General features: G+C 38.8%; 1 protein-coding gene across 9 annotated transcripts in view; it reads right to left on the bottom strand.

Moving 5' to 3' along the window:
- Positions 1–24257, bottom strand: part of PAM (peptidylglycine alpha-amidating monooxygenase) — a 199178-nt gene that overhangs the window by 87202 nt on the left and 87719 nt on the right. For all 9 annotated transcript variants that reach the window (XM_056106594.1, XM_056106595.1, XM_056106592.1 and 6 more), the window contains 5 exons: positions 11754–11802; positions 10130–10197; positions 8274–8354; positions 7904–7980; positions 6354–6457 (listed from right to left, as the gene is read on the bottom strand). In XM_056106594.1, the coding sequence (XP_055962569.1) occupies positions 6354–6457; positions 7904–7980; positions 8274–8354; positions 10130–10197; positions 11754–11802 (379 nt within the window). The remainder of the gene's footprint in view (positions 1–6353; positions 6458–7903; positions 7981–8273; positions 8355–10129; positions 10198–11753; positions 11803–24257) is intronic.

Here is a 24257-nt window from a genome sequence, read left to right as displayed (position 1 = left end):
AAAAAATAATACTGGCCAGCAAAATTTACCAAGCTAAACATTAGCTAAATATTCTCAAGAATTAATTTTAAACTTTAGCGTGTAAACTTATATGGAAATCATCTAACTTCATTAGCTTAATTGACTAATTCAATTAAATTCCTTTTGGTTTAATCGTGACTAAACATTGAAAATGAATTTAGAAAACTGTCATGATGAATGCACAATATATAAGGCAGTCAAGCACAAAATAATGCTTCTTTATCAATTCATCAGCACTATAATGCCAGTATAATTGGTGCAAATTTGCTATACACATTATACATTTTACTATTTTAAAATAAATATATTTGGGTTAAAATATTATCTCCTAAGTATATTTATTAAAATATTTTATTTTAAATCCATTCATCCTTAAATGATTATATATGCACATATCTATGCATGTGTATATATAATTCATTTTATGTTTATACATATACATATATACATGTACATGTATATATATATATGTTTTGGAACCATGCTTGGCAATGCTGAAGGATCACTCCTGGCTCTGTGCTCATAAATTACTTCTAGCAGAGCTTGGGGCACCATATGAAATGCTGGGAATCAAACGAGTCAGCCTCATGCAAGGCAAGTGATCTACCCACTGCACTATCTCTCTGGCCCCCTTAATGGCTAAACTTAATGGCTATGATTTTAAGTTATTCTGGGAATGAAATCCAGATCTCATGCATGCAAGGCCAGGGTTCTCTTGAACCACATTCCTCGCCCTAAAAATTACTCTTTGAAATGAAAATCTGGTAAGGAAAAACAAGTCTCTATTTTTTAAAGTGCTTTTTCACTATTTAACTATGCTTGTATGACCTAAGCAAAAGTTTCTCCCTACAATTCTCTAAAATTGCTTAACCAGAAATCTTCCTAGTGGGTTACTGTTAACACAATTTTCCTATAAAACCTAGTCTGCCTCATAGCATGGTTAAAAGTGCAAAGCAACTAGTTCTTCCTGTGCATAAGATGTCTTATGATCCCATAAGATGTTTGGAGAAGTGAAGCTTTTGTCAATATCAGCCCCAGGACTAAGCCTATTTCCAGCAGGATATGTGTTTGAGCATAGGGAAGAGTAGTGGGCGGGGAGAAGAGGGAGAGGAGGGGTAGTAAAATATTCCTTAAGTCAGCAGACACTGGAGTTTTGTTCTGGTTTTTACTAGTTACAGTCTCAACTGTGATTGTACGGTACCCTTTGAAAACAATCCATTGTTCTAAAGAATAGAGATATATTGATACTATCGTTCTAAAACTAAAAAGCCTATTAGGTGCTATAAGAATGTTTGGCATAATCATGAGGATTTGTGTTCATATTTAAATTTATAACAAGTTATCTTCTTAGCATATCATTTCATTGGGGAAAAAGTTGCTTCTTGAGTAGAAATTAAATATTCAGAAGGTAAACTCATCCAAGAACTTGATTTCCTTTTAACTTCTATTTTGTTCATATTGTAAATGGCATTTCCTTAACCCATGTGGGATTTCCCAACAGAGATTAAAAGGGTCACTTTAGAATATTATTTGAAAACAAAATGCACATTTTAAAAAAAGATTAGAGTTATTCTGGCTGCGCGAAACTGCAGGAGGCCTCTAGAGATAAGTCTGATCTCCCATCTTTGTGCTCTCCCAGCCATTAATTTTTTTGGTACCTGTTGCCCCCAGGATACACAAAGGACAGGATTGGGTCCAAGTTACAGGTCCTCCCAACTGTAAAGAGACCTCTAATGAAAACAATTCTACCCAATCCACACTTTAACTTGTAAACTAACACATACTATAGGTTGTAGCACGGCACTATAGCACTGCTCCCCCGTTGTTCATCGATTTGCTCGAGTGGCACCAGAAATGTCTCCTCTGTGAGACTTGCTGTTACTGTTTTTGGCATATTGAATATGCCAAGGGGAGCTTGCCAGGCTTTGCCGTGTGGGTGGGATACTCTCGGTAGCTTGCTGGACTCTCCAAGAGGAACAGAGGAATCAAACCCAGTTCAGCTGCATGTAAGGCAAATACCCTACCCGCTGTGCTATCAGGGTCTTTAAACTACTCAGTTTACCCATTTCAAAGATTTTTAACAAAGAACCAAAGGCATTTATGTAAAATTTCAGGGTACTATTCAAACATGAAATGGAGGTCAACTGATCAGTACAACCCCAATCTTATCACTTCATGTATTTAAAGATTATTAAGAAATGAATGATCAGAGTCTTCTTCAAATTGAATTATGTTTACTTTGTCAATCCCTTTGTGTCATTTCATGTAACTCTAATTTTATTGCTTTGCTCAAGACTCTTCCTCAAATTTACCCAAATGAATCCAAAACCAAAGCTGCTGGAATTCGCTACTTAAAATATAAGATATATTGATATTCTTCAATTCATTCTATATTTAGCCTTAAAATTGATGGTTACAAATATAAACACCTTTTTTTTTATTTATTGAATCACTGTGGGAAAGGTTACAAAGCTTTCAGGTTTATGTCTCAGTCATGCAAATATCAAACACATTTCCCTTTACCAATACTTATTTTTTCCCATGAAGAACCCCAATAAAACCCCACCCCCCACCCCTCCCCGTCCCTGTGAGGCAGATGAATTCTAGTTAACACTCTATCCGCTTTGATTAGATTGTTTCAATAAAAGATTCACCACTATTATTTAGAGTTTACCCCCCCCCCCCCCAAATCAGACATGCTGAAAAAGCATTGTGAAGTGATTTGCTTTCTACAGCTGGGTTCAAGAATTAAATGTTGGTTTTGGATTTCTGCTATTTTACCTATTGACCCTGGAAGTATTTCTACTGAAAGTCAGATAGTTAAGAAATTGGTTTCTGTGTTCTGGAGTCGTGGCCATGCTGGAGAGCCGCTCGTGGGGGGCAACTGGTGGCCTCGGTAGGGCGTGAAGGGCGGAGTGAAACGCCCCCCTTCCCATGAGGTTTTAGTCGCCCCCACACTCCCGGCTCATACCTGCTGTCCACAAGGCTCCCATGTGGCCGCCATCTTTCTTTCCAGAGAGGAGAGGGCGAATGGGGCAACACCCTTTCCCCTCCGGCAGACCTGATGGGCTGGATCAACGCATAGTCCGTTCACTTTTCTGCTCCAAGCTGCTGGGTTCTGCATTAAGTCCTTGTGCTTCTGGGGCCATGGCCGTGCTGGAGAGCCGCTCGCGGGGGGCGACTTGTGACCTTGGTAGGGCGTGAAGGACGGACCGGAACGCCCCCCGACCCATGAGGTTTTAGTCGCCCCCACTCCCCCGGCTCATACCTGCTGTCCACAAGGCTCCCATGTGGCCGCCATCTTTCTTTCCAGAGAGGAGAGGGCGAATGGGGCAACACCCTTTCCCCTCCAGCAGACTTGATGGCCTGGATCAATGCATAGTCCATTCACTTTTCTGCTCCAAGCTGCTGGGTTCTGCATTAAGTCCTTGTGCTTCTGGGGCCGTGGCTGTGCTGGAGAGCCGCTCGTGGGGGGCAACTGGTGACCTCGGTAGGGCGTGAAGGACGGACCGGAACGCCCCCCTTCCCATGAGGTTTTAGTCGCCCCCACATCCCCGGCTCATACCTGCTGTCCACAAGGCTCCCATGTGGCCGCCATCTTTCTTTCCAGAGGGAGGAGGGCGGAAGGGAGCAACACCCTTTCCCCTCTGGGCAGAAATGATTGCCTGGATTAACGCATAGTCCTTTCACTTTTCTGCTCCAAGCTGCTGGGTTCTGCATTAAGCCCTTGTGCTTCTGGGGCTGTGGCCGTGCTGGAGAGCCGCTCGTGGGGGGCAACTGGTGACCTCGGTAGGGCGTGAAGGACGGACCGGAACGCCCCCCTTCCCATGAGGTTTTAGTCGCCCCCACACTCCCGGCTCATACCTGCTGTCCACAAGGCTCCCATGTGGCCGCCATCTTTCTTTCCAGAGAGGAGAGGGCGAATGGGGCAACACCCTTTCCCCTCCGGCAGACTTGATGGCCTGGGTCAATGCATAGTCCGTTCACTTTTCTGCTCCAAGCTGCTGGGTTCTGCATTAAGTCCTTGTGCTTCTGGGGCCGTGGCTGTGCTGGAGAGCCGCTCGTGGGGGGTGACTGGTGACCTCGGTAGGGCGTGAAGGACGGACCGGAACGCCCCCCTTCCCATGAGGTTTTAGTCGCCCCCACACCCCCGGCTCATACCTGCTGTCCACAAGGCTCCCATGTGGCCGCCATCTTTCTTTCCAGAGGGAGGAGGGCGGAAGGGAGCAACACCCTTTCCCCTCTGGGCAGAAATGATTGCCTGGATTAACGCATAGTCCTTTCACTTTTCTGCTCCAAGCTGCTGGGTTCTGCATTAAGCCCTTGTGCTTCTGGGGCTGTGGCCGTGCTGGAGAGCCGCTCGTGGGGGGCAACTGGTGACCTCGGTAGGGCGTGAAGGACGGACCGGAACGCCCCCCTTCCCATGAGGTTTTAGTCGCCCCCACACCCCCGGCTCATACCTGCTGTCCACAAGGCTCCCATGCGGCCGCCATCCTTCTTTCCAGAGAAGAGAGGGCGAATGGGGCAACACCCTTTCCCCTCCGGCAGACTTGATGGCCTGGATTAACGCATAGTCCTTTCACTTTTCTGCTCTAAACTGCTGGGTTCTGCATTAAGTCCTTGTGTTTCTGGGGCTGTGGCCGTGCTCCAAACTTAACTCTGACTTTCAGGGAGAAAGATTGGGTGGTTTACTTCTCATTGATCACTTTGTATATAGAGAGATGTCGCGCGGCCGCTTATGCGGCCGCACGGTTTTGAGAAAAAGTCCTCGTTCCCGCATACTCGAGCTGTGTTTGTAGAGGCTTCTGGTCACTGGGGTTCCATCTGGGGGAGGCGGGATGCGGCACCTACTCCATCTGGAACTTGCGGGTAAACTCAGCTCTTTTTGGAACCTGTTTTTTCTTTTTTTTTTTCCTCCGGGATCCCGCACCCTCCATGTGTTCTTTCTCTTATGCTTAAGGCTTCAAAGATGGCGCTGGGGGGCGGGCTGTGGGCGTGACTTCCGGAATCAGAGGTTACCTGGGAGGTGTAGTCCGGCAGATTTGAGAAAAAGTCCTCGTTCCCGCATACTCGAGCTGTGTTTGTAGAGGCTTCTGGTCACCGGGGTTCCATCTGGGGGAGGCGGGATGCGGCACCTACTCCATCTGGAACTTGCGGGTGAACTCGGCTCTTTTTGGAATCTGTTTTTTCTTTTTTTTTTTCCTCCGGGATCCCACACCCTCCATGTGTTCTTTCTCTTATCTAAACACCTTTATGCCACTTTTTCTGCCTGTTTTTTCCCCCATCTGCATCAACACTTTTACCTTTCCCTGGCAACCAACACTAGAACTGTCTTCATGAGACACATCTTTGGGGATGGAGAGAGTATAACAGGTAACAGGTTGGGTGCTTGTTCTACATGGGGAAGGCCTGTCTTCAATCCTCAGCACCCCATATGGTCCCCTGATCATTGCTAGTAGTGATTCCTGAGCACGAAGCCAAGATTAAGCCCTGAACACAACTAAGTATGGTCCAGAAACAAAACCAAAAAGAAAAAAATTCATCCTCTTAAACTGAGTTTATTATCTTTGTTATCACTAATTGCTTACTGTGTCATGAGTGCACATATAGTTTTATTTTATTTTTTTATTTTTAAATTTTTTAAAAAATTTTTAATAGTGAGACATCATGAAGTACCGTTGCAGACAGACTCATCTTTGGTTCTTTTCTAACAAAAATACAACTGGAGACTTTCTCTTTCATTTTGTATGTTGGCAGGTCAACTTTTTGCAAGAGTTTCTGATGCTTTGAAAATTTTACTTAGAACTATAATGTACACTTATGTCAAAGCATCTCAAAATATTCTGAACATTATTTAAAAGTCTACATTCTCTTTGGCATGTATTGTATATTATTATTCTCATTTGATAGATTCAAGTACTGGAAAACCCCAAACACATATAAATTTTAACTCAAAAATATCATAATAGAGTTATTTAGGACACCACAAATGCAAATATTTGCCTAAAATTTAATAAAAGACAAAGGAACACTTGAGGAAAATATTCATATTCACTCTTTTTTTATGAAGATGAATGGGAAAAAATACCATCCATTATTATGGCAATTATGTGGTGTAAGCTGTGACACTGAAGTAATCAATAAAGAACAAAGGGAGAATGAAGAAATAAGCACCTGGCCTGCAGCTTATTCAACTCTATCTCAGGTGATGAAACACTATAATTTATCACAATTGTTCATGACAGAGGAAAAAATGAAGTTTACTTACGAAGACAATTGTCAACTTTAACTGTTCCAATAAAATCTTAATAGTGGAATTTGTGAAATCATACCCAATATGTGTGACTTCTGTCCTTCCTTCACCCGTGAAGACACATCTTGCTGCCAGTATGTCCCCAAAATTAACATCTACTGGGTGTTCTGCAGGGTAGAAGGCCTGCAATAAGACAAATGGTGTGCATCATCAAAATGATGGAGAAAACTCTCTGAGCAATCTATGTAACAAGGATAAAGGCATATATGTAAACACACACAAACACACACGCAGAGCATACATTGCAACATACATCCCTACTTTGTTTGGAAATCTTAAGGCCTACATAAAGAGGATAAAGACATACCATACAAGTATCACACAGAGGAAATTCAGACTCACACACTCCTACTATCTTCAGAAAGATTCAGAGTATTAAAAAAGAAACAATCAATCTGAAGTTTTACAAAAAGTAGGCCACACACAATTTAGCATATGCCAATTCAGAAACCGTTAAAGTCTTGCAATATCTGCAAGGATTCTTAAAATTAATATCAACCTGGCTGGAGCGATAGCACAGCAGGTAGGGTGTTTGCCTTGCACGCAGCCAACCTGGGTTCAAGTCCTCCACCCCTCTTGGAGAGCCCGGCAAGCTACCGAGAGTATCCCTCCTGCACAGCAGAGCCTGGCAAGCTTCCTGTGGAGTATTCGATATGCCAAAAACAGTAACAACAAGTCTCACAATGGAGACGTTACTGGTGCCTGCTCGAGTAAATTGATGAATAACAGAGGACAGTATCAACCTGTTAATACATTTTTTTCAATATCAACAACTTTTATTTTCTTTTTAATTTTTATTAGTGAAACACCATGTAGTACAGTTGTAGACTTACAAATTTTTGTGCTTGGGTTTCAGTTATACAATGATCGAGTACACATCCCTCCACCAGTACCCACTCTCCACCACCATCAGTCCAAGTATCCCTCCCACCCCCCCATCCCCCCATCCCACCTTGCCTCTGTGGCAGGGCACTCCCTTTTGTTCTCTCTCTCCTTTTGGGTGCTGTGGTTTGCAAAAGAGGCATTGAGTGGCAATCATGTTCGGTCTATAGTCTACTTTCAGGATGCACATCCCATCCTGGGAGGATCCTCAAACACTATTTGGTGTCCCCTTCTTTGTCTGAGCTGCCTTTTCCCCTAGCATGTGCGGCTGGCCTCCAAGCTATGGAGTGAACCTCCTGGTACTTATATTGGCTATTCTTGGGTGTTAGTCTCCTATTTTGTTACTTTATGTTCCCCAGATGAATGCAATCTTTCTATGTCTATCCCTCTCTTTCTGACTCATTTCGCTTAGCATGATACTTTCCATGTAGCACCACTTGTATGTAAATTTCATGACTTCATCTTTTCTAACAGCTACATAGTACTCCATTGTGTAGATGTACCAAAGTTTCTTTAACCAGTCATCTGTTCTCGGACACTCAGGTTTTTTCCAGATTCTGGCTATTGTAAAGAGTGCTGCAATGAACAAACAAGTGCAGATCTCACTTTGACTATACTTTTTTGCCTCTCTGGGATATATTCCCAGCTATTAATACATTTTACCTTTCAAAATTAAGTTCTCCATACCTGTGGCAGCTGGGGGCTCTGGCGTCCAATCAGTATCCACTGTCCATTTCTAACCCTATAGCCACTGACCACTTTACCTATAGAAAAACAAATTATAATCATATAGTTGAATAATAAGGTATTCAAAATCAGAGGCATTATTTGAGTTTCTAGTTCAAAATAAAATCTGAGTATTTTTCAGAACCCCAAATGTTGGGTCAGTGAATGGTTAACAGTCTGATGAAACAACATAAGATTTCAACTTCTTGTACAAAATGTACAAAATTATTTCTATTAAAGTCATCTTCAGGTCAAAACTAGTTGCTATTTTGCCATTATGGCATCATGTAGTAAATATTTATAATTGAATGTTGTAGCTTACGGTTCTTACCTAAACGGTGAGTATGAACTCGGTAGGCAAAGACATGCATTGGATACTTATTGTAATGGCAGGAAATGTCAGAATTCACCACTGTTTATAAGAGAAGAAAGAAAAGTCACTGGTCAGTTTTTAAAGAAGAAGATTCTTACCTAAAGAACAAGATTCTCACAGCAATTCAGAAGCTGTGAGGCCTGAGGGATCTCTTATGAAGTGAGCATGCACACAGGCATGAGTACCCAGCAGATGGTAGTACTTTTAGGTGCCAGCCACTTCTCCAAGGAAACCTAAAAACTGTGTTCCTTCTCATTTTTTCATTTCATTCATAAACACATGAGGGCTTTTAGTCAAAATACACCATCACTGTCAATAATGCCTTTCTTTGGTACCTTTATGGTGAAATGCATGCAGTTGAAAGCGCTTACAACATAGTTTTGATTTTTAGAAGAAAAGGCCTTTTGAAAATGGATGGCAAACATCTAAACTTACTCCATTAAAAGTTTCTGTAGATCCTGGAATATTGCACATGCTTTCGTCCCTTATAGTGTAAAGCATAGCAGTAACTCATTAAGTCTTTTATAAACAAATGGAAGCAAGTGACAGACCATACTGATCATTAACTTGTAAAAAACAAATGAGCAATATCAAATATTGCTCCAGATCAGATACATTTATAAACAATATCATATCTATGCCAGTATTTTGGGGGGCTCGTGGGGGGCACACCTGGTGACCAGGTGATGACCAGGTCATCTGGGTTGGGGTTCTGCGTAACGCCTCGGTAAGTGCTGGGTGAGGGTGGGGGTAGCAGGTAGATCAAAACTGGGACGCTTGCATGCAGGCAAAGCAAAGGCTCATCAAATTGAGTGATCTCTCTAGCTCCAAGCTCCAGTAACTTTTTTTTTAAAGTTTAGGCAAATAGCTTTTACTAGCCCCATTATCTATTTGTCCTTTTAGGGACTGCATTGAAGATGCACAGGGCTTACTCCTGGCTCTGTGCTCAGGGATCACTCCTGGCCAGGCTCAGGGAACTATGTGGTCCTCGAGAATGAAACTTGGGTTGAGGCATGCCAGGAAAGTGCTGTACCCTCTGTATTACCATTGGTGTGAACTAAGTTCAATATAACAGGGTTCAAAGACTGAGAAGGTACTAAGTTTTCTTGCTTCTGAACTAGGAATCTAAACTTCTCGATTATAGTTTATGCCACAATATTTTTTGTCATTTGTGTTTGGCCTCTAAAGAATGAATTATTTGAATAATATTAGCGATGGATATTTTTAAATTTCTCTAACCCAATACCTAACCATGAACCTCAATACTTAGCATCTCAAGAAAAAAATGAAAATGAATTAACCAATGGCTTGGAGCTGTATAATCTATTTTAAATGCAAGGATAATAAAGAATTGGTTTATTTTTTCAGAGAATCAAAATAATGCTATTTTAAAAGTATATTAAAGATACTGCTATTGGGGCTGGAGAGATAATACAGTGGATAGGGCACTTGCTTTGCATTCAGCTGACCTAGGTTCAATCCCTGGCATCTATATGGTCCCTTAAGCCCTCCAAGAGTAATTCCTGAGCGCAGAGCTAGGAGTAACTCCTGAGCATCTGGGTATAGGGTCCTAAACAACAAACTACACACACATGCATATGTATATGTTTGTTGTATATATATATAAAACATATGCATATATATGTATATAATACATATTGGTGGTGGGAAATTGCACTGGTGAAGAGATTGGTATTAGAATATTGTATGACCAAAATGCAATTATGAACAACTTTGTAATTACATCTCATGATAATTCAATTAAAAATTTTTAAAAAAGAAATTACTGGTAAATACCTCCAACCATCCCTTACCTTTCTCTCCTGGTGGTATTACAGTGTCAACAGACATCATAAGGTACATGCCAGCGATTAATGGCTGTCTGCAGAAAACAGTAATCAGTAATATTTATCTCATCTATGTAAGACATCCAAATGATTATTCTCAAGAAACTATAAATTACTACTCTTCCTTAGATGTGATGACTTGTTTGGAAGTTTAAACAAAACATGGAATAAAAGGTAGAGTATTTAACTTTTTCTTTAAAATAAGTCATCTTCTCAGGGAAATGGCTGAGCACTTGTTCATTTAGCATGACTACTGTCTACACATGGTGTGCTGATTAATTAGATTTGCCAACTAAGGTAGACTACAGTTTCCCAGTTATCTAGTCAAACTAGTGCAGAAGGTGTTCTGATGGTCCTTCTAGATTGAATTGACATCAACATTTTTTTTTATTAGTGAAACACCATGAGGTACAGTTATAGACTTATAAACTTTTGTGCTTGGGTTTCAGTTATACAATGATCAAGTACCCATCCCTCCACCAGTGCCCATCCTCCACCACCACGGGTCCCAGCATCCCTCCCACCCCCATCCCCCCCGTCCCACCCTGCCTCTGTGGCAGGGCATTCCCCCTTGTTCTCTCTCTCTTCTTTTGGGTACTGTGTTTTGCAAGAGAGGCCTTGAGTGGCAATCATGTTTGGTCTATAGACTACTTTTAGCATCAACATTTTGATAACTGAGGGAAGCAGATCACTGTCCACATGAGGTAGGTTTTTGATGATGAAGGAATTCTGCCTCCAACTGCCTGCAACTTAGAACTGCAACACACCTGCTGGAATTAGTCTGCCAGCATGACCTGCAGATCAGAGACCTGCCAACCTGCACCAACTGAGCCAATTCTGTACACTTATTTCTATATTTCCTCTATCACTGAGTAGACTGAAAGAGAGGGAGACACAGAGAGATGAACTAATATATGGGTACATAACTCTGTCTCTATTAGTTGCTCTGTATAGTATAAGATTAGACTTAACAAAAACCGATACACACCAGCACTGCATCAGTTGTTTCTCCGAGAACTCTGCCATTAACTAGCTTTGATACCCATGCCCTTGTCTAATTGATTCTCTTCCCTTTGAGTTGGATTGGATGCAGTCATTTATTTCCAGCAAATAGGAGAGGGCAAAAGTAATGGTTTGCAACCCCTGGTATGGTGCTTCAGAGACTTCAGTTTTAATCTTACACACCTTCCCTGTTGCCTGCTGGTGTTGATGGGAACCAGCTCGTGTACCTCAAAGTGCCCTGGTAATAGCCCACAGGGCCAACCGTAAGTGGCCCCTGGTCCACAGTCAACAACGAAGAGAATTCTGCCCTTAGCCACATGATTGTCTGTGGAAACGGCTCCTTCCCGGTCAATCCTGCAGAATAGCAAACTCATAGCCAAGGTCTCTGACTGCAGTCTTTGTTGTGATAACCACCAGTCACAGTATCCAGCTGAGCTCTGCCCAGACCCCTGATTTAAAGGCCCAAACTATCTGTTGAAAGCCACAAAATTCAGTGTAATTTTCCCTACAGCAATAGGTAAATAATTCACTTTTAAGTCCTCAAAGGCCTTCAAGTTCCTACCCAGGCAGGATGCATGAAAGGACTTACGGCAGGCGTGTGAGATGCAAAGACACACCGGAACAGTCTTTGTGATGATCTAAAAATAAAGACAAAACACACACTTACATAGGAAAGTAGAAAAAATATCCCAAACAATTTATTTAAAGTGATTATGACTCAGTATGAAAGCATCTTGGTTTTATGATGCTTCACTGTCTTTAGAATACTTTCATGACCATGAGTTTACCTGGCCACAACCGCCACAACAAAGCATCCACTTGAGACAATCTACAGGATCCTCTCGAATCTGCAACCCGCCCGTTACCTGCTTTCCCGCACATATTAGATGCAAGCCAGGAAATCTGAATGACTCCCATTACCAAGAACAAACTCAGACATCTTACCAGTTTCTTTCCCTTCTTCCTTTGCCTTCCCTATGTATGGATGAGGTAAACATTTAAATTTCCCTTTCTCACCTCTGTTGAATATGTACATTTCTCACCAGAGATCATGACTAGTAACTCAGAATTACTCATTCCTTCTATTTCTGGGTGTGTTAAATACTCTCTCCCATACATTTTATTGTGGTAATTACAAAATTTTATAGCTCAATTCTGAGAGTCAATTTTGATGTAAATAAGCATTGCATAGGATCCTGTGGAAGATAACAGATTTAGGCTAGAAATGGAGTGAAGCGTGTTAAAGAACAGATGGAATTTTTCTTAAAAAGAGAGTTCTCTTCAGTTGTACATTTCATGAGTAAAGGAAAGAGAGTTTTCCATAGAAGTACATATACATAGGTAATTTGAAAAACAAATTATGTACTACGATTCATCATAGAGAAATCTTTTAAAAGTACAAATTATAGTTAATACTTTGTTAATAAGGGACAAAGTAACCTTTTTCTAAATTGTATGAAGTTTGAACTTGGCAAAAATACAGAAATAAATTCAGTGATAAATATTTTATACTTAATAGGTGGATTTTTTTTCCTATTTGTCATTTGGAAAGGGATCGCCACCCAATCTTCTAAAACAATTTCAATGAGGTACTATTTTCAGATTAATTTCAATGAGTACTTCTATTTTCATAATTTCAAATGGGTTTAAAAGTACTAAGAGAAAATAATAATAGTAAAATAATAACCACAGACTACATAAATTTTCCTTGGTTTATAAATACAAAAAAGAAAACTAAGTATTGTTTTTATTTAAAAGACACCAGTGAGAGGACCAGAGTGATAGTAAAATGTGTAGGATGCTTGCATGGCACATGGTTCAATTTTTCCATCTCTAGAATCAGGTCTGGTCCCCTGAGTCCTGCCAGGAGTGATTCCGAGAGCAGAGCCAGAGTAAGTCCTGAGCACTGCTGGGTGTGATCCAAAAGCAAAACAAAACAAAAAAGAAAGAAGGGGAAAAAAGGACACCTTTGGTTTTTTGGTTTATATTTAGGTTTATTAAATATGCTATAAGAGATGTTTATATAATATATGGCCATGTTACGATAGCACAGTGGTAGGGCGTTTGCCTTGCACGCAGCCAACATGGCTGACCCGAGTTTGATTCCTCCGCCCCTCTCGGAGAGCCCGGCAAGCTACCGAGAGTATCTCGCCCGCACGGCAGAGTCTGGCAAGCTCCCCGTGACGTATTCGATATGCCAAACACAGTAACAACAAAGTCTCCAATGGAGACGTTACTGGGCCCACTCGAGCAAATCGATGAACAACGGGAGGGCCTTTACTTACTTTACTTATATAATATATGTATATATATATATATATATATATATATATATATATATATTCTGTGACATTTTCAAAATAATTCACCAAAGACTTTGATCATATCATCTGCACTGATCAAAAATAAGTGGTGAAAAGTATACCACTCATTCATACCATAACACATAGATAGTAAGCTCAATTAACTTAGGTGATTTCAAAAACACTCATCATTTTATATAAAAGAATATCTTACCAAAATTACAAGATTATTTTGAGAAAAGTGAATCATTCAATTAATATTTACTGAGTGACTGGTCTATTCACTAAGGATATAGTCTAAAAATATATCTGTACTATATCCTTCTGTAAGACTTAAACTTTAATGAAGGTGAAGAAACAGGAAAATTGAGTAGAGGAGGTAGAGGGAAAAAATGTTATCAATATACATAGATCCTCCAAATTCCAAATTCCAGTAGGCAGGGGTCACACCCACCACCTGGCCCCCTGGCGCCGTGTAATCCCATCAACGGCCAAGACTCAGAGACTAGAAAATCCAGGTCCCGGAACCGCGTGGCCACATCTTATCAGAACATCTTTTTATGATATCTTATTATCTCATTCCTACTCTGGACAAACTTGCAGGCTATCGCATATAGCCTGCCCACAGGGCACAGTCTGGCAAACTCCCCGTGGTGCACCAAATATGCCAAATACCAGTAACAATGATGGGTCTTATTCTCCTAAAGAGCCTTGAATATAATCTCAGGGCTAGGATGAAAGAGACGTTACTGGGGCCTGCTCGAGGCAATCAACGAATAACAGGATGATGAATGAATGAATGAATGTCACTCTGTGAACTCAGCAGAATATCATAAGAGCAGACAGAAGTGCATTCTTCATTTCACTCTAAGTGCCAATGACCCTTATCTCTGTCCTTAAGAGTTAACAAGATCAGTAGAAAGTTCTTTCCTCATACAATGTACAACAAGCAAAAGGCTAAATGGACAATGGGAACACTTTTTCTTTCTATCTTACCACTGTTAGGGAAAGAGGGAGGGAGAAGTTGGGTGTAATGGACAGAAGAGATCACCACTGTCCATGTAGTGTGGTGACGCTGGGCCCTTGGTGGTTAGTGCAGTGGGTCTTACATACACAGACTGTATATACAACCATGTATATAAGAAGCTAAATATCCCAAGTTTTATAGTATGGTAATCCAATGGTAAATCAGTAAATTGGTTAACAATTAAATCAAGAAAATCACATTTTGGCTGAGAGTTGTTTACCAAGAACTAAGCAATTAAGCTGGAAAAACTAATGAAGAAACTAAAACATTTAAGAAATATTTAAGAAGTTTAACATTAAAGCTGAAATGTGCCACCAAATTAAGAGTAGTAGGAATGCAACTAACTGTAATGTATCGACTACCACCAGGGATAATGCAACAAAGCAGGGTCCTACTAATGTCTTCTAAACTGTCTAAATTAGATCTATTTTTACTCAAAAGTGGAAAAATAAGTAAAATAAGATTTTAATCTGAAGGCATTTTATTATCACCGTCATCAAAGTTTGCACCAAATAATAATTGTTACTGACCTCATTATTATCTCAACAGAAACACAGTTACTCGCCTGAAAAGACATATTACAAGATTTTTGTTCTATCTTTTGACACCATATATTTATCTATTAGATGTCCGATTCTATAAGTAAAGCAAGGACATCACTCAATAATATAAAAACGGAAACTGAAGTTGGTAAGTTTTGACTGAGATAATGAACATATTCTGCAGAAAAATATACAAGTTTCTGACATAGGTATTATTAGGGACAAAAAGAGCTCAGAAACTGAAGTTTTGATTTGCACAATGTACATCTTGTTAGCAGAGCATCAGACACTGGCAGGAGTGAACCCGTCGGGCACCAAATCCAGTATCCCTGTGGGTCGTCCATTGAAAGAAAGGCAAGAAAAAAATTAGAGTCACTGAGTAATGACTGAAGTAAAGTTTAAATAAATCAGCAAAAGTAGCTTTTCATATGTATTATTGTGTGTGTGTGTGTGTGTGATCATGAAGAAATTATGCTTAGACTATGGCAAGACTTTGTATTATCATCATAAAACTGAAGTTCTATTTTGACTTCAAGAAATTCTGCTATTTAGCAATGAATATGTACACATTAAAATTATTATAAAACTATTACAGGTTTACAATAATGTTGACTATGACTACGTTTGGGCCGGAGTGATAGCACAGTGGGTAGGGTGTTTGTCTTTGCATGCAGCTGACCTGGGTTTGATTCCTCCGTCCTTCTCGAAGAGCCCGGCAAGCTACTGAGAGTATTCTGCCCGCACGGCAGAGCCTAGCAAGCTCCCCGTATTCAATATGCCAACCACAAGTCTCACAATGGTGATGTTACTGGTGCCCGCTTGAGCAAATCGATGAACAGGAGGACAGTGCTACATGACTATGGTCATCATTTTTCTTTCCCTTTTTTGGGGGAGTTATTTTGAGTCATACCCAGAGATGATCAGAGTTAATTCCTGGCTCTGTGCTCAGAAATTATTTCTAGTGGTTCTTGGGGGACCATGTAATATGCTGGGGATTGAACATGCAAGGCAAGTGTCCTACCCACTGTGCTATCTTCCTGGCTCATTTATGATTATTCTTTTTTTTTTTTTTTGCTTTTTGGGTCACACCCAGCGATGCACAGGGGTTACTCTTGGCTCATGCACTCAGGAATTATTCCTGGAGGTTCTCGGGGAACCATATGGGATGGCTGGGAATCAAAACCGGGTAGGCCATGTTCAAGGCAAACACCCTACCTGCTGTGCTATTGCTCCAACCCTCTTTATGGTTATTCTTGATGTCCACTGTTACTTCACCTCACTTCAACCAAAGTGTCCAAGACTCCTCCTACCATCTATGTCGCCATGCCCCCACCAATTCACCAGCTTATTTGAACAATTTCAGTTTAATCATATTTTACAAGTTACCTGAATATAAAAAGGGAATGCCTACTTAGCTCTATTCCATGCTAAATTTTATTACTGCAAATGATTGTGATCTTCAATTCTACTTCCCATGGTTTGACCTAAATAAGCCAAGTGCTTGCATGTATACACAGTGAGAAGTCTCTTAAATTTCCTCAAAAAGAGGGGAGTCTAGGAGTTTCCTGGGTTCACAACTATTCCTACAGCAGTCTCAAAGAAACTCATATGTCAGCCCTGTGTTTGGTGTGAAGATCATAAGTCTCCAATTTCAACATGATCCCTGCCACAGTGATGAATTATTATTTCCATAACCTCTCTGCTGATTGTACTTCTGGTGAACTCAGAAACTTAAACTAGTTTTGCACATTTTGTGATAATTTACAGTGTTCTGTGACTTTGGCTGCTCTTTTAAGGTACATAGTGCTTGGGGTCGCATGATGTAAAACCTCATAAGAATTAATTCACTTCCGCTCCCTGGCTTCATGTGAAGTCTGTCTCTGTCAGGCATTATCAAAAAAAATGGACAATACAAGTTTTATTAATATAAACATTTGTCCTTCTGTTAATAATTTGCCACATAAACAAATAAAAAGATAATAAAAAAGAGATAACTGAAAAATAACAGATATTTAAAGACTGGATGAGAAAATAAGTCAAAATATCAAAAAACATAAAGCCGGTTGGAAAAGTAGATTAGAAAGATCAGTCTGTGATAAGCATGAATGGGGAGGGAGAAGGGAAGAGAAAACAGATGCATAAGTTAACAGTGGAAGACCAGAGAAATAAAATCTTATAATCTACAAAAAATATGATAATACTAATGATGAAAACAACTAAAATGACTTGAATTTATAGGATTAAAACTGTTAAAATGAAAGTAGAATAAGAAGTGAAGTGGTTGCTTGATTTGTAGTTACATGATATGTAATATCATATATTATCACACATTAACTTTTGGGGATATAAAGTTGGATACAGTCTGTGAATTTTAATCACACAGTTATTGGATTAGCATCATGGATGGCTAAAATAAAATTCTTGGATTAGGAACCACCAGAGCAGAGGGGAATGGTTTTAATAGTCTATTGTTTCAGAGTTCTTCAATGATTTTCAGTAATAATGCTCCCCTTTACCAGACCCACTACATCTAACTTCTTTCTGAGCTCTGGCCCAGACCAATTTAAATCAACAGGGTAACGTAGGAATAAATATTTATCTTGTGTAAGTATCATTATGCAAATCTCTTTGCAGGTAGTTTCGTTAATCTGATTTCAGCTTTCTTATTCCAAAGTACATAATTATCCCCTCCACTGGGTTAGTATATAAGGTCTCTCTAGGGGACACTGGTGAGCCCTTGATTATTAGTTATTAATGTTTTATATTTACAGAATATTAAACACAAGACATTCCAAGGGCATGTTTTATCACTTCTATTCTCTTTTAGTAAGACAAATTTCTAACTTAATAGGCTTCAAGACACGTAAATGGGACTTTATTCACTAAAAAGTATCAGATTAGACTGGCAGAGATACTTCATTGTTTCTTGTCATATTCTATTTTGAAGTTATAGAAGCTTTTATACTGGTGAATAATCAAAAGAAGGTAAAAGAATCATAAAAAAAGCAATGTAAGACAACAAAATCCAACAATTCCTTAAGATCACAGCACTGTGATACTATTGAGTGATAAGAATTCTCAAACAAGTTCTGATAATGAAGTAAATGAGTATTTCCAAACACTGGATGAGACCCGAGAATAGCAATCAGAATCTAATCTTAAGCAAGATAAAAACGGGATGACTGTGCCGCTTGGATCTCAGCTGGATTTCTTGGAGAAATTGCTCTTCTCTTAGGAGGAGATATATAACCACAGCAAGGTATTTTATCCAATATAGAGACTCACAGAATTTCAGAATCGAAAGGGCCCTTGAGGATAATGGCATTCAACTCTTGTACTTATACAGGGAAAATGAAGCTGCAGAGTGTTGGTCAAGGCAATTCAGCTCAGTGATAGTGAACCTGGGTATATAACTAGTGTTAATTTTAAGTAAATGCCTGCATGTACATGAACAAGGAAGAGAGAGAGGGAGAGAGGGAGCAAGAGAGCAAGAGAGAGACAGACAGACAGATAAGATATGATTATGGATGTCTATATCTTAGATACTTCTAGGCATGTCACCTACAAATTATCCTGGAGCTTGGATGGAATTAAACAGGAATGGATATGTAAGCAACAGTACTTAAGGACATCCACTTAGGCAGGAAGTTCATTTCCCTTAATGGAAGGTGAATGCATGGGATATGAGGTTATCCATTCCAAATGATTTACCTTGCTTTTCTAATAATAGCTTGCAATTCCTGCTTGGATTCATAGCTAAGTAGTAAAGTATGTGGAATAATGCATGATAATAACCTATTACGTCTTAGGACTCCAGAAGTCTGTTGGTGTCTCCTAAGCTTTCCCTCTAGAGATATCCCTCCTCATTTCATGAGCTCATCTTGTCCAGGTTGCTTCCTGCTTTAGTAAGAGGAGAGGTTAACCATCAACCCTGAGGGAACCAATGTATTATTCTAAACTATATCCACTAAATGGAAAACTCCTTCAGAAAGACATCTTACTGTGGATTTCCATTCTCCCTGTTCTCCTAGGAAAGCCAGATAAAAGGACATGACATACCATTATCTATTTTCCCACCCACAGTTTTGGATAATGGATCATTTCCTTATGGAAGAACTGAAGAAGCATGCCTGGAACCATTGTCAAGTTTTAGGAAGAGCAAAGCAGTAATATCTTTAATAATAAAACCTTACTTTAGAAAATTTGTAAAACAAATCATTCTCAATGAGACATTACATTTCCACCCACTCAGTGTTATAAACAAAATTTATTTTAGCTGTTTAATTGAATAGTACTGCATTACAATATCATATAATGTCTTGGTGTGTGTCACTGGAAATCAACATATATATATTAAAGTAAAACTTTATCTTTCACCATAATATTATCCCATTTGGAACATACTTTAAAGACCACCTTCCCAATTTTCTCCCTGTCTGGAACAAACCAAGGTGAATAAAGGATATTGTTGTATGTATTAATAATTTTTCAATAATAGATGTTTATCAATATTAAAACAATCCTCTGACTTGATCTTTTAGTTATTTTTTTCTATTTATGTATTTTTTGACTGGAGGGGGTCACACCCAGTGATGCTCAGGGTTTACTCTTGGCTCTGAGCTCAGGAATCACTCCTGGCAGAGGTTGGGAAATAAATGGGGTGCCAGGAATTTAATCTGGGTCAGCCATGCAGAAGAAAAGTGCCCTACCTGCCTAATACCTCCTGGGTCCCTACACTTCTTTGTTCTAAATTTAAAACATCAAATAAATGAGACACATGCTGAGTTAATGATATCAAATCAAGAATTAAAAAAAATCTGGGGATTGTTTAAAATTCAAGGAAATTCTCACATAGTCAAAATTCCTTTAAGAATCCTGAAGGAGAGTAGAGTGAGCTATCTATATCGATTTAACATAGCTGGTTTTCTTAGCAGTGAAACATCAATTGTGTCCACTGTCTACTTTGCTAGTGAACATTATGTCAATAATGCGGACTGAATTCTTACTTAAAAATGGTGTATCTGAAGCTTTCCAAGAATGAGAGATGAAGAACCGCACAGGAGCCAGACAATAAGTAAGCCCAGCTGAGAGAACTGCAAAGCGAGGCCTAATCTTGCATCTACTCTGGGTAGAGGCACTTCGACTAAGTCCCGATTATTAATAAAACCAAGTCAGCTCCAGGAATGATTATTCTGTTACTCCCTGAATAATAAAATTCCAGTCTGAAAATATCCTAGGCAGTACTCAGTACAGAGATAGTTTTCAAATTCCCTAGGAAACACACATATTTCATATTTATTTTTAAATTGAAGCTTCCCCCAAACAAAATGTGAACTATCACATTGTTCCATGATAATACATAGGTTCTTGCAAGGTGATTCTCAGAATACCATGTGCCTCCAATTCCAGCTACAGAGACAGAAAACAGTCTCCACTCAAAAAAAGCACTGATACCTTAAACTGTCAAGGCAAGTGTGCAGGCTGCTTAGCAAATACAACTGAAATAAGGGCAATCTGCTCCACAACACACACTGCCCAGAGCGTTTCCAGGAGGCTTGTTGAAAGCTGGCTTAGCAGACAAGGTTCACTGCTAAATAAACCAGCATGATGGGAAAAGAAGTCTTCACAAAGAATTCCGTTTGAAGCTGTCACTGCAGTGAATTAGCCCCCTTTGATTTGGCATTCACTACAAGGGGAATAGAAGTGACTAGCTCCCATTTGTCCTGTGGCAAGGAAGAGAAAATGCGTTTATCCATACTGTAAGACGACTTTCACAAATGACGGCCTGTGCTGTCCCCAAAGAGATCAAACCGAAGGCAGGCAGCAGCACCAACAAACTTTCATAATGGTGCTGTGGGCAGCCAAGAGGGATGCTGCAAAGGCACAACTAGTATCAGAGCATGTCCCTGATCCCATCTTTTCTGAAAACCCCAAGCAGACAGTGTCCATAGCAAAGCTTACTATTGTGATCACTTCCTCTCACAGAACAAGGTTGCTGCTCCAGAATCTGACACATCAGGAAGTGAAATCATGAACAAAAACCACCAGTCCCAGGCTAATGCATTATTAGTTTTTAACATGGCACTGATTATGGATCGACTTTGGACATTTTGTTGAGTTGCAATATAAAGAGATATGCATAATTAGAAGCATAGTTTTTAGAGAGTAAACAACAACAACAACAACAACAACAACAAAACCCTACAATCTTATAACCAGATATAGAAGCTACAACTCTGAACTTGTGTTCCTCTTCTGAGCATCATTTTCTATCTCTGTTTATGTTCATACTTTACTGAAACACTATTTTTCAACATCATGCCTCTATGCAGGCTCTCTCTTGCTATCTATTTTTTCCTTTCTTTTTTTGCTTTAGGCAAACTATAGTTTGCAAAACTGTTACTGAAAGGTTATTGTGCATGTTGCTTTCCCTCCTTTCAGCGTCCAGTTCATGTCCAGAATGATCATTTCTAACTATCATTGCCAGAGTGGTCCCTTTCTCACTGATTTCTCTTTAGAAGGGTTTACTTTCTCCTAGTATTTGGCACACTTATCTACCTTGTCCATTAGCTTCATGGATTTTGGCCAGACAGTTTTACGTATCATATTTGGTTACTGGGAACAGTTTTTATAATTTCTATTTTCTCTGATAAAAATGTCCTATCAATTATTTTTACTTCTCTGTTTTTAATATATATTCATTTTTCACATGAGAATCTAAATTTACATTTGCATTCTCCAATATATCATTTGTTCTTCCTACTGAAGAAGGAAGTTACTTGCAAAAGTCTAGAAATTTTAGAGAGTACTGCGTAAAATAAATAATGCAGAGAAACTTCAAGAGTTTTGAACAAAGAGATCATTTTAAATTTAATTTGGAACAGAGCTAAAAACAGTTTTCTGTTAGCAAATGCTATACTGTAAATGTTCAGATTTTGAATTACTCTTAGGGTATGTGTGTGTGTATAAAGTATATATGAAAGAATAAACATTAAAATCACCAGTGTTTTGTGCGATGAGTGAGAGCTCTTCCTCTTCCATAATTTACCTTTTTAAATGCTTATGAATGATAAACAAAGAAAGGATAACCTAACAATAATTGTATCCTATTTTGTTTTGAAAACAGAAAGCTCATATTCTGAAAAGCTATAATTAATTTGGAATATATGTTTTTTGAAGCTCAAGCTAAAATATGAATAGCACCATTTTCCTTCCAATTATCTTCATCAATTTAAAATACTACTGTGTATTGTGTTTTGATTCTTCAATGAAAAAATAAATCCAAAGTACCTAATTTACATATAATTATGCATGCATGAAGTCTTTGGAATTAATTGGGGAATACACTTTGAACATTATAGCTCATATATTTGATTTAGCATTAATTTTCAGTCCTCAATATATTTATGTTGCAAAGTAGTATAGGAAAAACAAAGTAACATTTATGAAGAACTTTTGAATTAGGTATACAAACACTAAGTATCATTACTACATTAAAGGAAAATCATTAAAAATTCCCCATTAATTCATTACTTTCCAAAATCCTGTTAGACTTTATGCAAGTCTTACTACTGAAAAATAAAGAATCGTTGTTAAGGGTCTTTGGCTACTGACCACATTTTATTCTCTTCTCAGTAATTAATAGTTGGTACATTATACTTAAGTTGGGACAATAAAGTGTAAGAAATATTTGCATGGAAATGGAGTTAGAAAAGTGTGAGAGGAGAAATATCTCTGTAAGAATAAATAGTCTTGAAAGTTTTCAGAGATGAAGAATAATTAAAATGAAATAAAAAGAAAGTGCACGAAGGGTTCCCAAATTCAAGGAAGAGAAGAAGAACATTGCTGTTCGCAGACACAGAAATATTAAAAGGTCGCTTTTGGGTCTAGGGGAGTTGGGTCCTGATTTTTCTAATATAATATTTTCTAAACATTACTAAAATTTATATTTGAATACTTTCCATGATTTTTTTGCCCTGATCATCACATAATTGGTTTGGGCATCCTTTTCATTTCACAAAGAAGTAGTCAACTAACACAGATCTAGTGGTCAATGGGAAATGGAATTTGCAAATAAGGCATTTCTTCTTAATGACTCATTTCTTTCTCCAGAATTCCTGGAATGACAAACAAATGTAATAAGGTCAAGACAAGCTGGGAAGCTGGGAGGGATGGGAATTCAGCTATAATATGTGTGGAAAGAAAAATGGCTTGGATAGTATACTGAGTAGCATGAACTAATTTCACTGAAATGTAATTTCATGTCCTCATTTTCATTTGAGCAATGGCAACCCACTTTTTTTCCCTCTAAATTATTTTGATTCAAATGAAATATTATTCACTATTAACTTAAATGGAATTAATGGGTTGATTACTATAAAGCTCTGAGCAGCTTGAAGAAAAATTTATGAGTGATGAATAAAGCAAGGGTTGCAAAAGGGTGCTAGGAAGGTAAAATAAAAGGGTTTCCTAAAAAGTAACTAGAACATAAGCTCAAATTGTGAAAAATGAAATCACATATGGAAAATGCTTTTCCTAAAAAAGATTTCAGTAAAGCTAAATATCATTTATTCAATGTAATTTGCTTGAAAAGTACATCTTGAAGGATAAAGAATATCCTAAATATATTCTTTAAAACAAAACAACCCTGCAGTGCTTTTATGTGTCTCCTCACAAACTAAGGAATGAAAATGCATTCTTAATGGCCACATTTACATTTAGGCATTGAAATAAACAGGTGTCTCCTGGAATGAATGAAGTGAATACAGCTCATTCATTTTCCATACTGAAAATGATTAACAAAGTTGGAATTCAGAAAGCCAGGAAATCAGGGGTTCACATTATTATGTGACTGGGAAGGGAATGAAAAAAACATAGAGGATAACAGGCTTCTTTTTGGATCTCTAGAAAAGTATTGAATAGTCGTAAATTCACATCAAGCTTCTTGTGTGTAATGCAGGTTAGAGTGGAGTATGAAGAACATCCAATTATAATTCTTCTGAAATCCATGAGATTATCAAGCAACCTGATTTAGAAATATCCCTTTATTACAAGAGAAATGGATTTACTTCATACATAAGAATAAAATGGCATAATGAGAATAATGAGAAGGTGAAAAACTATATCTACTTTCACATTTCTTCTGTTCTCAGTGAGTTTGTTTCTTGTGACTCAAAGGACTTTCAGAAAATTAACTCTACAATTTATTTTATATAGTTAGG

This window comes from Sorex fumeus, unplaced genomic scaffold (assembly GCF_029834395.1).
Source record: "Sorex fumeus unplaced genomic scaffold, SorFum_2.1 ptg000131l, whole genome shotgun sequence".
Lineage (NCBI taxonomy): Eukaryota > Metazoa > Chordata > Mammalia > Eulipotyphla > Soricidae > Sorex > Sorex fumeus.
Note: the sequence above shows the minus strand (reverse complement) of the source record. Positions and strands in the feature narration are given on the sequence as shown.